General features: G+C 40.3%; 1 protein-coding gene across 1 annotated transcript; it reads right to left on the bottom strand.

Moving 5' to 3' along the window:
• Window positions 1-167: 167 nt before the first annotated feature.
• Window positions 168-14,350, bottom strand: wdr46 (WD repeat domain 46). Its single transcript, XM_020629511.3, has 14 exons — window positions 14,237-14,350; window positions 13,786-13,989; window positions 13,102-13,182; window positions 12,898-13,010; window positions 12,681-12,768; window positions 11,801-11,862; window positions 10,871-10,975; window positions 10,598-10,748; window positions 10,229-10,464; window positions 8,138-8,291; window positions 3,891-4,038; window positions 2,330-2,520; window positions 1,206-1,319; window positions 168-1,089 (listed from the first exon to the last, which is right to left on the bottom strand). Exons 1-14 carry the CDS (start codon window positions 14,288-14,290, stop codon window positions 970-972), a joined length of 1,821 nt encoding a protein of 606 aa, XP_020485167.2. The 5' UTR covers window positions 14,291-14,350; the 3' UTR covers window positions 168-969.
• Between the last annotated feature and the right edge of the window lie 319 nt (window positions 14,351-14,669).

Raw genomic sequence — 14,669 nt, 5'->3', positions numbered from 1 at the left:
AAGAGGTGCCGCACTTAGAGCCTTAGTCATCCTGAACAAAAGACAAGAAGCTTTATTTATATTCCTTCACTAACCTCTATTTAACTCCAGCCTCATTTGTGTGGGAGAAGACTGAAAATAAATGACCTGAACATGAACACAGGCCTGAATAAAAATACTTTACTTACTCAAACTTTACATTTTATTAAGAGAAAGGAGTATTTGTGAATTCAACACAGAACATTAGAGTAATACTCTCGTGTTACAGGGGCCAGTTTTCAGAGCTTAAATCACAAACATTCACATTGAAGTCAACTGAGGACGTGACAATGTAAAAACATTTGAGACAATGAAAAAGTTGGCGGCACAATACTACCAGCAATCCTTGAGTGGTTGTTTAAATTCAACAGAATTTCACTTTAATAGATAATTCTAGTAGCTGTTGCTCTTTTACATCCCTCTGTTCAGATGTTGTCATTTTTCCTAATCAATGGGCAACTAAATCTTTCAAAATGAATGCATTGGGTGGGATTCCAGGCTGTTACGGTAAGTGTAGTTAAACTCTGACTCAACATGGTTTCTGCATATTTAGAGTAGTCTGAACATGCTTTTGGGAGAATGAATAGCACTGTGAATAATATAGAGGCTTGGTAACATTTTTTACTTCAGCATATTAATATAAACATTTGACAACCACTGCACCCACACCAGCCACGGCATCTCAAATTGTCCACCCATGCAGACAGAAAGTGCTTCGGGCCAGAGGCATTGAACAGAACTGTCCTAGCACAGCACTCAACTCTGATTACAAATGAATGGCCGCCCCTCACAGTTAGTCCCTTTTAGCGGACTTCATCCTGGATTTGTGCAGTTGATGTGTTTTTGTTCCGGCAGCGGAGAAATGTGTCTGAAAGAATGCTTTATATGAAGTTCAAAAGTCATTCTGGCAGAATGTCACTGGCTTTTAGCTGCACAAAGGATTCTCCTTTTCTACTTTTTGAATCGGTCCAAAGCAGATTTCTGGCCTGATAACACAGCCGCCTTCTTCTCCCTCTGCCTTCTCTCTTCTTCAATCTTCATTTTGTCCTCCATAGTTTCCCTGATTACATCCTGAAGGGGGGAAAAAAAAGTGAAGAGTGATGAGCAAAGCACTAAAAAATATCCTTAAGGGAAAATCAGGAAAAAACAGTAGGAATGTTTTACTCTTCTTATTCTCAGGTACTTACCCTCTGGTCTTCATGAGCCACTTGTTTCTTGCGTCTTTCCACACTGCCAGCAGAACTCCTGCCTTTTTTCTTGTACTTGGGAATGAATTTCGCTTTGGCCAGTGGATCAAAGCCCTAGAATGGCAAAAAAAAAAAAAAAAGCACTTAAAAGGACTATAAAATAAAAAACAAACTAGTTAACATTTTCAAATGAGCATGCCTGAGTCTTTGTACAACCCCTTGGTGGTACATTTTTAGGCCTTCTACTCTAATACCAGTCGCTTCTCTCTCTCTTCTCTCTTTGAAAAACAGCATCAGTAAACATTTGCCACTTAGAGCTGTTGTCATAAATAATAAATCAAATACTACATCCTCTTCCTTATATTGGGCTGGTTTGAGATATGACGGGGCTTGTCCAGGATGGTGTGGGGCGGTTTTGATAAGATATCTTTATTGTTACTGTACAAAGTACAACAAAGTACTGTTGGAGCCAGCCTGTAGATGCCTAATATCAGAAAATATACAAATACTAAAACCAAATATACAAATAAGAAATACATTTGAATAATACATTATAATATACAATATACAATGAGGTTGAAGGTTGAGGTTTTTTCCATGTTATTTATGTAAAAGAGTTTTGCATCTCGGTGACTTTGTTTTGTTTTCAGAGTGGCAGTACTACTCTGATCACAATCACATCTGTGGCTGTCTCGGTAAATTACCCAGCATACCCAATATTTACAAGAAATCTGCAATCAACCTTGTTCAGTTAGTGTAATGCTTGGAACTCTACACTGGTAGTGAGTCAAGATTGTAATTCTAGATCTTTCTTGCAACCATTTCCTTAACATTGGGCGAGGTTCCCGCTTTGCTGCTACCTAACCTGTTTAGTTGTTGGGTTATGGTTTTCTTATGAATTTCCTTTTTGGTTATGCAAGAAAAGCATTTTGGTTACACCTCAGGCTTTCTCTCCCTCGTTTGCTGAGCCTTAAGAAGGGCTGTGACAGTCCTTTTTCTATCTTAAATGAGTTGTTTTTGCCTTTGAGGGCCCTGCTATACCGACTGAGCAGACTTTGTGCTCCTTTTGACAATCCTAAAATAAACTTTGCTCTGTGCTAACAGGATGCTTCTAAGACACTGACCAGAGCTTGGACCCTGTCTTGATGCCGCTGCTCAAAGGCGGCATTGTCGACCTGTCCCAGCTCGTGGGGGTCGAGGCTGATGAGCTCTGGTTGGATCTTCTCCAGTAGGGCTTTAACCTCCCACTCCTGCCTCTGCTTTGCACTACGGTATGGATTTGCATCCAGACCATCAAAGTTAGGCTCTCCTGCACCTGGGAGTTGAAATTGAAGATGACAGAGTTAAAGAGGGAAAGAAAGAGGTGGCAAAAATGGACAGACTTTGTTGCAAAGGAGAACGGAGGACACCATCTTCTTCTGACCCTTTGGACAATGATGGACTGTGAAATGGCTATATAGGTATTCATCTTATTGTTGTTCATTTGTTCATCAATTTTGTTTGTTTGTATAAAACAAACAAAATAAAGAATAATTTTAAAAAAAGAAGACAAAAAACTGCAGTTCCTCGAGTGTCCACTTGAGGCTTGCTACAAATGCCAAGAACACTCGTAACACCCACTTCTACAGCAGAAATAAAGCATTTTTACAGCAACAATGTTTTCTATAGATCATGTCTTTAACTTAAAACTCTACAAAGGACATTCTGTAATGATTATATATTAATGATATGAAACGGGGCGTGGCTGATTTAACTGATAAGCGAACACTTAACTTTATGCTTGGAGGTAAGGCTCCACTTTAGCTTAACGCCTTTATTAAAGGAAGAATATGTGATTTTTCACACTTCAATGTAGCAGAAATCAAATATATCGTCTGAAAATAACTCTGTGAGTCATGACTGTCTACAATGAGTGTGACACCCGAGTCCCGCTGTCTGTGATGTTTACATCGCTCGGATGGCCGGCCAGCTCATCACCTTGCGTATAAAAGTTGTTTAATTGAGGGACTCACTAGAGAAAATAAGAATAACATATTGTACTCACTGATTTTTTGAATGTGTAAACTTACATGCAGTGCAAGATACGAGCAAACTCAATATCGCTAGCATTAGCAATCCTAACACAACAATGCAGCGCAAGTTTTTTTGGTTTCATGCTGGTGCTCAAGGGCGACATCTGCTGGATCAAAAAAGAATTGCATATTCTTCCTTTAACGTTAAACTGTCGCCTATATACAACTTCCTCTCATTTTTTGGAATTTGCAATCAGGTGAGGAGGTGGACTAGCTAGTGTGCCAGCTAGCTAGGCTCACTAGCTAGTTCCAGCAGCCAAAGTATTCATTCAGCCTGCATCAATGTAACCTCTTTGCCTGACTCCAGATTTGTATAATTAGTTGGAGTCAGAATTTCCAATATGGCAACCGACATCATTAGGCTTCACAGCGGCTTTTCAGGGATCAATAGGTGATGTCACTCAGCCTACATCCATGTTTTATACAGTCAATGGTGTTCTTTTGCCTTAAGCAATCAAGAACACTGCCACATGAAGGCCTGTGGAAGCACTTTTTAAATAAACCTTTTTCGCTTTTTGTTTTACCCATGAGGAAAACAACATGACTACATCAAGCTGAATCTCCCATCCAACTTTGTAAAAATGGATGTGTATAATGTGGAACTCAGTGTTACCTGGCACAAGCATGCTGGTGAAACCGTCTCCATGCCCCACCCCGAGGACATCCTCAAAGGGGCAGAAGTGTAGCCCCCAAACTGTTCCACGAACTCTGTGAGCCATGTAGGGTTTGGTCACTGTAGTGCTCCATACGTCCCTGTAAACCTGTAGACGACAGTTTACCAAGACACAGATTAAACAATATGAGGACAAACTGTTTCCAATAGAAAGGGTTTCTTATTTTCAGCTGGATTGAAAGAAAGAACACAGAACTGACAGTGACCTTTTTTTTCCTCTGTGTACTTTAAAGCAAACACATTTTCTCCCAGAAGTCAAGACATTAGTTTCATTAAGGTAATATTTGAAAAACTATCTTTGTAACGATTAGAAAATATAGATAAGACACAAAAAAAAATTTTTAAATAAATAAAATGCACAGCGGTAAGTGGGTGAATCATTACAATCTAGGGATGTAAAGTAATATCGTGATAAATGGATTCAAAGGTGTCAAGTTTCACATCGGTACCCTGAAAGATGAATTTAAAAAAATATCGTGGGCGTCAAAGGAAGTTGGCTGCTGCAGAGCAAGAAAAAAAAAATGAAAAGGCCAAACCACACTTAGACGTTTGTGGGTTTGCAGCCCCTAAAGCAGTCATCATTTGTCTACAGTCTCATTTTGTAAAATAAACCGTTACAGAAACATATTGTGAATCCAGTATCCTGAATCATACCGTGAGTTGAGTGAATCTTTACATCCCTACTACAATCCCAGCAATACATCATTATCAATGTACTTATAGTAGGCTATTGTCACAAGGATGAAATGTTGCAATGTATTCAGTACTGCAATAGCTGGTGGTGCAAAGGATCTCAGTTGATCCATAATCTGTTTGAATCACAGCCCACGGTTCTCAACAAATGTGATCTGCAGATGGATGAAAATGTATCATCATGTTGTAAGGTAGATTTAGTGTGAATAAATATCTGTGCAGACGCTCAGGGAAAAGAAAGACGCGTTTAATTTATGTGTGTAGGTGGTATGGCTATGGAGATCCCACAAAAAGGAGGACAGTCTAGTCTTTTTCTGAATATTCTACAACAGGTTGTGTGCAGACTTTCACACAGAAAAGGGTCTTAAGGTGTTGATATTTCAGTGTCTAGGGTAACTTTTCATCTAATCCATGTACACGCGGATAAAGGATTTTCAGAATGGCAAGTGGTCTGGTTTCTTCGTTGGAATACATTTGAAGTCCAAGTAGTTTTGACAAAATATGTTTCAGTAGGCTCTGGGGAGTGCAGGATAACCTGTCTGTGTGGGGCAGCATAAAACAGGTGGAATGTTATCTGTAATAACGACTGTAATGGTCAAATACAGTTTGACATACTGTTCACTGTTCGTATTTATCTTCACTGCAACTCTTTTTTGGATTTAGCGTGAGCGTTTGACGCCCCAAGTTGACAACAGGAAGTTCCTGCCACACTCAAGTTCCTCTTTTCTAAGAAACCTGCACTTACTGGTACTAACTTTGCATGACACAACATATGACAAACCAGATCCTAGCCGCTGTTTACTGATGACTATTTATTCATCTCTAGACAAAGATTATAAATCTGCATCATGATGTTATCCCTGCAAACTTAATTCCAGTGAATCGTGAATTTTAAAAAAAAGAAAATAACGTGGGTTTCTGTTTCGGGCTCAACCACTGAAGTGAGCCTGTGTGAAGTAAAATGTTGGCTTATTTTCAGCATATGAAGTCAACCTACTTAACGATTTTCTATGTAATAAATAACCATGCAGTACAACGACAGCAGACCAACATCCATTTTTAAAATCTATTCACTGGGCTTCGATATCTAGTGATAAACATAGAGCTAAGTATGAATGGGAAAAGGCTCAAGACAAAGGCTCAAGGAGTAAGAACTAGTCATAACAAAGGCACAAGTAGCAGAGAGAACTTCCATGAGTCTCCGCTCGCCTCAATGCCATCTTCTGTTTTGATTGAGAACCCCGACGGCAGATTTTACATACTGTGTGTTTAAGCATTTGAGCATTTACGTCCTTATTAGCATGATAACGACTTCTTCTTCAAGTCCCCTTTATGTCTCAGTGTCGTCATCAGGTCATGTTTCTCCTTCAACTGGAAAAAATGAGGGAAGAGCTGGAAGGCAACTCAAGAGAGGTTTTTAGAAAAATGGCGACCCCTCTTAATGTATTCCAACTCCTTACAGACCTTACCCACAGACTGAATATATAACGTGACTTTCTTTCTTTATCCTTTTTGTTGTATGGCTATGGAGATCCCACAAAAAGGAGGACAGTCTAGTCTTTTTCTGAATATTCTACAACAGGTTGTGTGCAGACTTTCACACAGAAAAGGGTCTTAAGGTGGTAATATTTCAGTGTCTAGGGTAACTTTTCATCTAATCCATGTACACGCGGATAAAGGATTTTCAGAATGGCAAGTGGTCTGGTTTCTTCGTTGGAATACATTTGAAGTCCAAGTAGTTTTGACAAAATATGTTTCAGTAGGCTCTGGGGAGTGCAGGATAACCTGTCTGTGTGGGGCAGCAGCATAAAACAGGTGGAATGTTATCTGTAATAATGACTGTAATGAACAAATACAGTTTTCTAAGGGCGCGGTCACACTGGCCATCCGTACCGTGTTGTACCCAAGCACGATTGCCCCCCCCCCCCTGCAGCGCCATTCCCCCGCTGGCCGGCGGGGGTTTGCGGTCACACTACACAGGACTATCCGTGCCTAAGCACAATTACCTTTTGTACATAACGTCGTAATACAACACATGCACGCTTTATGTCATTATGAAGCGTGCTCAGTTTACAAACAGGCGGACGAGAGAGAGAGAGAGAGAGAGAGAGAGAGAGAGAGAGAAAGAGACAAGCAGTCGATTCCGCGTCTGCACATCAGAGAACAACACAGAGCATGACAGCTACTTTACAGCTTATTTTAAGCCATTTTAATCAGACACAGCCATAAATAAATGAATTGTTCTCCGATGTGCGATCGGAGAACAACACAGAGCATGACAGCTACTTTGTGTCATTGTGACTATTGTGTCATGTTAGTCTGGTACAGACATGAAACTCTGGATTTCTCCATAATGAAGGCTGTCAGTGTTGTTTACCCGCATGCTTGTGCTCGAGCATGAAGTGTACCGTGCTGAAGCACACCTCTCCGAAGTGTGTCAAAGCCAAGGAAGTGTACTGTGCCTGAGCGGTCACACTGATCAAACGAACTGGACTTTAGCGTTGAAGCGTGCTTGGGCACGGTACGGATGGCCAGTGTGACCGTGCCCTTAGGGATATCCTTTTTGTTGTATAATTGAGTACTTAGTATTTAAATTCAAATTGGTTTTTTTTGTCCAAAATTATTTATATTCATATAATTATGGTCATTATAATGATGATGATTTTTTATTTTATTTCTTAGTTTCTCTCTTGAAGTTATGTTTAATTGTTGCTCCCCCATAGTTCTGGGTATTATTGGTGTTTCTTTGTTCCTGTACTATATTGAGGCAATTGTCTTTATCAACATGACAAAATGTAAACAGACAGTGAATATGGGGCGGCAGTAGCTCATTGTGTAGGAGGGGAACAGGAGGGTCCCCGGTTAAAGTCCCGGTGCGGACCAAATCTGGAAATTGGTCTGGTAGCTGGAGAGGTGCCAGTACACTTCCCAAGGTGCCCACTGCCCAGAAGTACCATAAACCTTTTATTTTATTGCAGCTATATTGGACTGTGGAGCAAACAGTCTGACTTTCACTGCCATATAAAAACATGACAATATGAGGCCTACATGTGACAGACTGAGACTGTATTTTATGGGTTTGAAGTCCAACTTCACTGATGGGCGTGGACTACGTTCCTTTCAGTTGTTATCAAGCATGCATCTCGAAAAAAAACAGTGACACACCTTCAGCAGCCGCAGGATTTTGAAAGAGAATCAACGCCTCATTACAGTTTAGAAACTTCATCTTCATAATAAACAATACTGCCAATTGAAATGCTACATTTCTGTTTGGCCTGACTACTGACGCTTATTATGTTATATTTCTGAGTTCCTGCCTGTTTCTCTATCTGTTTCTAAAGGTGCTCGATAAATAAAGCTATTATTTTTATTAGTATACAAGTTCTACTCATGATTAAGATCCTACTCATGATAAAGCAATGCTGGAAATGCATCACTTCCTTTACTTGTCTCTTAGCGACATTCCATTCATGTAGTGTGTGAGTGTTAAAGACCTGAACAACGTCTCCAGTGGCAGCTGACAGCAGCCCCTTCTGGCTCAGCGACAGACAGGAAGATCCGGCAGGCAGGAAGTAAGAATTGAGTGGCTTGAATGTTCTAATGTCGAACACTTTCAGCTTTTTATCCATTCCAGATGTCACCATGTATCTGCCAAAAGAACAGAGCAGAATGAAAGAGTGCTCTCTGGTGGACAAAGACAAAAGTGCAGCTTATTATTGCAGCTCAACAGAAAATCCACCTGATTTTACGCCTTTCTAATTAAGGATTTGTTGTACAAGTTGTTAACAAACAACTAACGCGGGGAAAGCACAATGACAAATAAATACACTCTATTATTAGAAGCAGAATTTATAGAACACACTGAACACAAAAGGTGGGAAATGAAGGGTAGCTCACAAAACGACACCATACGTGATACATGGCCCAAAACAACAATATCACAATAAAATAATTCCCTATAATCAATATATTACAAGACAATTATGTAATGATATGTGATCATCTGTGTTAAACAGAGGAATAAAAAATGCCCCTAAAAAGGATGTGCAGGATTTAGCTAGATGAAATAATATTAAGGTTTTGAGTCGGTAAATTACATTTATGGAATTAGAAAGTGTAACAGATTCTTAAAAAAAAAAAAGACACAAGATAATTAGACGTTCGTTTTTTGACAGACATAACCCGCTTGTGTATGTAGACCTGTACACACTTACTGCTAAAATATCTTAAAGAATAAAAAAAGGTTTCTTTGTAAACCTGAATGTATGATTGTACAGGTGACAACTACTGTAGTCAGTAAAGTGTTCTACGAGTGCTATTCAATGAGATGCCAAGTGTGACAGGTCAATTGAGAACATTGATGTTTATTGTTTGGTTATACAAACTAATTTTTGTTGTACTTGTCATTTTGAAATTCTTTAGTTTATAATCTTTTTGAATTCATCTTCAAAGTTGCTAATGTTAATGGATTTTTCTGAACTGCAATTCAAGCAGTTGATGTTGACATGTTATTAATTAAATGCGCTGCATAATCTACACCACTAGGTGGAGTTTGTGAGTGACAGTGGCATGCAGGGGTTCGAAGAAGAGTTGTTGTTGTTGTTGTGATGCTCCAGAGTCAGCAAGAAAGTTTTAGTTATGATTCAGCAGCGGAAGAGACTCGTAGGCAGAGTGAATGAAGGAACTGAGTCTTTGTTAAACGCTTCAATAAAGTGAAGACAAGTGAAACTACTGGCTGCAACATAAGCAGCTCTGCATGTATCTAAACATGCTTAGAACAGTATATTATTGAATACTGACAGCCTGTTCTATCGTTATACGGCAGCTATTTTCAACAAGCAGCACAACTCCGGCACAACTCCGGGTCTTTGTCACTCAGCTTTCATTCCTCCCTAGCCTTAAAACGTCTGCTATATGAACAGCAGTGTGAGTTCATGCATCACCCTAGTTTCTAACACGTAAGAATGCATTTCCCTCTCTCGTTAGAAATCACATGAGCAGTGATTGTCACGTAGAACTCAGCCACCAGTGACGTCCACCCATTACAAGTAAGTGGTGCAACTCTCTCAGCAGACTGCAGTGCGTCCTCTAACCGACCTTTCGTTGCAGCACAAACAGCTGGAGCAGCATTTTCCTTCTAACTTTCTTTTTTGGTTCAAAAAGCAGTGAGGGCATCTCTTCACCGTTGTTTAACCTAAGCCTGCTGACTTCTTCGCCCAATTAACTTCAGCACATTGATGTTGTAAGCAACACCCCAAGAAGTCGTGAAGTATTGACACAGGCATAGAAATCTGTGAAAAGCGCTGTATTTTCCATTATTAAAACATAGATAATTAGATTACAAAAGTCAGGACAGGTCAGGACTCCCTACTTGACACTCTGCAGTTTGTACTGTTATGTTCATGTCAAGGTTTGCACATATTGACGGCACAGCTAAAGACTGAAGTAAAATATGGATAACAATTTGTAAGAAATACCGGTTACACACACAGACTATAAGTGCAGCTTTCTTCTACTTGACTAAAAGTCCAATATGTTTGTTTCACTGCATAATTAGCTGTAAGTTTTTAAAAGGTGCGACTCACGTGCCGGTCTTGTCTACAGCGATTGATCGCACGCCACCCTGATGACAGAGCATCTTGACGAGTGCTTCCTTCTGGTTGGGTGACCAGAGAGTGACCGTGCCGTTGTGGTGGCCGAGGTGGACGATGGCGTTGTGGGGATTCTGGCACATCACGTCAAGCCGACCGGTCTTTGTGCAGATGGCTGCGACCTCCTTCCCCACGGACACGTCCAGGTACTGCAGGAAGCTTGTAGCGCTCTGAAGACAAGAGGAGCATCAGGAGAGTTTTGTCAGAGCTGAGTACAGGTGGTTCAGTAAAGTCAGTGTTTATAGAGTTTGGGAAGTTAAAACTGTGAAGCACTAAGGGAGAGATCTGTGCACAAGAACTCACTGCTGTGGCGAGCAGAAAATGGTACGGGAGGAACTGCATACGGAGGACGTCGTTGAATTTGCGTATGCAGTGAAGCTCTATTCCATTGGTGTCATAGATATAGAGCCACTTCTTCTGAGCCACTGCATACATGGCCTCACTATGAAGCCACCTGGATCAACACAAAGACGAGTTTTTATTGTCAGAGAGAGAGTTCTACACGGTTCAGGTAGGTCAAGCTTGATTGCACTAAACAGGAGTTTTCAATGCATGATCCCAGGCTGGACGACTTACTTCACATCATTGACGGACTCCATCACATTTATTTCACACATTAGCTGTTTGGACTGCCAGTCGACGCAAGCAACGTGGCCTCTCCTCCCACCGAGCAGCAGGTGACTAAAAGTGAAGAGGAAATATTGTAAAGAACTGGCAGACAACACACACATTAGACATTTGAAATCATGTTTCTGAGCAAACTCTGCAGATTGTCTTAGCAGAGAATCCGTATTATGAGCAGCATTACCTTTTTGTTTAAACGATAATAATGCTATGTTGGCTGTTTGCTTTGAACAACTCGGAGGAATACACTCTATACCACTCAGACTTATGTTATACAAATTTAACATCCCTCAGATGAAAACAGTGTGTCGCAGCTAGAAGAATGAATATGCGTCAGGTGCGTTAATACCAGCTCTGAATGAATGATCATGTTGAATGAATGGGAACGCAAAGAGCCACATTTTTCGCTCCGACGTCACCCCGAGTTTCTCCGGACAGACCCCCAGTATTTTTTTCACAGCAAGTAAGAGTGAGCTGATGTGAGAACGCCGCAGGATATTCTCCGGAGAATTCACCTCGAGCCAATAGGAGGGGGAATGGCGTTTCTATGCTGTGACAGCTGCACGGTGCATAGAGTGTACGCACGCGAGCATTACCATCTCTGCACGTAATTAAACGGCTGCATTATGTTTTCTGTTCGTCAGTATGTTGTTCTCTGCTCATTTGTTGATATTGCCATTCTGCTGAATTATATGCAGTATTGATATAAAAGCAAATATTGTCATTATAGTGTTGTATAGTGGACTCTGTTGCTTCGTCTGCGATTTTTGTGTATGTGTGTGTAATTTTATATATATATATATATATATATATATATATATATATATATAAAAATAAAATAAAAAAGAAAGATTGTCTTTTATCAGAGAGTAGAATACTGACCGCCCAGTCTTGCTGTAATCTACTCGATATGGTCCAAACTGAGACAGCTTCAGGTTGAAATACTGAGGAGGTACAGGAGAGGGAAAAAAGACATTAGTAAAAAACAGTTACATACATTAAGTCTTGTGAAGTAAGACCCGTTTGACTCAGAACCAGAGGCCAACAGCACACATGAAGTAAACAAATGTTTACTTGGGAGGACACACATTTGTTATTTATGACACAAGTCAAAAACAACATGTGCTTTTTGATGCTTATGATGTTCCCAAGGTCTTTCATGTTGGAACAAAAGAGCCTTGAACCAATGAACCTTGTTTTGTTCTTTCGTGGAAGTCTGCAAACCTAGGTAGAAATGTTCTTACGCTGCACATAAAATAAGTGCATACGCAAACTCGCATGTGCACCAGCTCGGTTCTTATTACCTTGCGTCAACAACCTGTAAACAGCATACTACTACACCCCCATCTCTTAATATAAGGACATCCGATTGTTGTATCAAGACGAGAGTGGTGAGGCGAAGACAAGTAGAAGTTGCGATCATTTATGTACCCTGCATGTCCTTTAATAGGATCCCAATTAGTCATTTAGTTTTGGCAACAGATGCTCGATTTCATGGCCCTTTTGGTGGGAGTGGATAATGATTTAATGAAAATCTAAACTGTTACATTTTTATGTGTACATTGTCATATTCTTGATTGTGAAGTCTTTGATTTTAAGATGAAAGATTTTCACTAAAATGAGGATGAAAAGGTGTCAGTTTCATGGTGATTTAAATCATTTAGTCAATGCAAGTTTCACCACAAAAAGTTTAACAAGGAGACTTTGTTACAACGAAGACTATAGCTTAGACATCAGGTGTGAAACCATTCAGCAGTCTCACCTTTGCTCCAGATGTTATATCCACAGCATCTGCAATATCTTCCTGAGAGATTGTACACGTGTCCTCATCTTCATCACCTTCTAGAAACCTGACATAGGAGAAAGGAAAGTTTAACACCCAGGCTTTTAAACGATGGCTTAAAGCTACATTCTAGATCCCCGCTGTGCACTTGATGATTCAACGCGGCCGCGATCCATAGATTTTTACAGGAAATTACCCAGCATCCTCAGGGAGTAGGAGATCAAACCGGGCAGATTGCTTCTGGGCCATTTCTGAGGCTTCTTCAGAGCGGGATATCACGTCTCTCAGCTTGTTACCTACGCTCCCGGACTACACCCAGAAACAGGAAACACACGTTAGCTAGTGGCAGCATCTACTGTACTAGAATTTGTATACAAAAAGGAGACTTTTGGTTGCTTACTCTTTTAGTTTTAGTTTTCCTCTTGAATTTCCGCACCCGGTCCTGTGAAATCGGAGCAGGCCCAGGGAAGGGGTCTGATTTCTGAGGGCCGCAAAACAAGAAACACAAAAAAAAAAGTCAATGAATTGCCTTTACCAAACACTAAATTCATGAAGACCTGGGAGATATATGCTGGCATTTTGTCATAACTGATAATCCAGGTTAGTGATTCAATACACGCCTGCAAGAAGCATTCATGCAATCATTCATTTCTCCATCAACACAACGAGTACTGGGACTTGCATGGTACTTCGAGTATGTCTGGATTTTTACCACCAACCAGCTACTTTATATCGTTTACATTTATGAGTTTGTTTCCATTTCACACACAACCAGTGAATGAAGAGACTGGTGTCCTCGTGAGGAGGTCTGTGCAGTCGATTGAACTAGAAGAAGACTGTCTCCTGTAATGTGTATTTGATGGTTTCAGATTGCCTACCTGAAGCAGAGTGATATACAAAGTAATTTATACCAGCACAAGTTGCAACTGGAATACCTCTCATCCAATCAAACTGCGTGGTCTGAATAAACTTTCCTAAAAGTATCCACGGATTTGTTGACATTGCATCCACATATGTGACACTCAAGATAGAAATCCACGCTGTGTTAATGAATGAATCTGAGTCAGTAACACATCAATCTCACCCCTGATATCGTTTGCTTCACAAGCGTGTCTTCTTGTTTCATTTTCTTGGCTTTCTGTGTCTTTTTCTCCTTCATTTTCTCCTTCATTTTCTCCTTCTTTTTCTCCTTCCGTCGCAGACGCTTCCTACTCGGTTCTGCGTCTTTTCCAACTTCAGCTTCATCTTTTCCCTCCTTCTGCAGCTCCAGCCAGTAACGAGCTGGGACCTGGGATGCAAAGCAGAGACGACTTTAATCAAAGGACAGGTGAAGAAGTAGATTTTTTATTTATTTTTTTTGTTCAGGCATCAGTTCAACTCAGTTTATCCCGGCGCTACTTGCGTTAGCTTACAAGATGTAAGTGAAAGTAGCAAACGCGAGGCTGTTTTGTGTCAGTCACAAGCGGCGATAGATGATAAACCAAAAATGATAACAATGATACAGTGACGCTTAGTAATGATTTATTCGTATTTACCTTATTTTTACCCACGTGTGAGGTATCCAGCGTTGCGTCGCCGGGGGACGCCATTTTCCTTGTATACGTTTTTAACTTCCGCCGACGTCACTTCTGGAACGTTACGTAGGCGTTCCATAGCGCGCAATAAAATACAAGATTTTTATAAGATTTTGTGTCCAGGTTGATAATATGAATTCTCTGAAATAGAATGTGGTTAGAATTTTCAGCATATTTTGAAATAAAATGTTAGAACAGCTTGTCCTGGGTCATGTTTACCTTATAAGCCTTTTAAGTTGTTTTTTTTGTTTTGTTTTTTTTATCTCACAACACAATAGAAGGTGCACTGTAAGAGGTTCACGTTACAATGTAACAATTCACTTAGCAGACGCTTTTTTTCCAAAGCGACGTACATCAGAGAGTAATCCATTCATACGCCGCCACTGAAGCAGCG

This window comes from Labrus bergylta, chromosome 12, assembly GCF_963930695.1.
Source record: "Labrus bergylta chromosome 12, fLabBer1.1, whole genome shotgun sequence".
In the NCBI taxonomy this organism is placed as follows: Eukaryota; Metazoa; Chordata; class Actinopteri; order Labriformes; family Labridae; genus Labrus; species Labrus bergylta.
The sequence above is the reverse complement of the archived record's forward strand: the minus strand, read 5'-3'. Positions and strand labels throughout refer to the sequence as shown.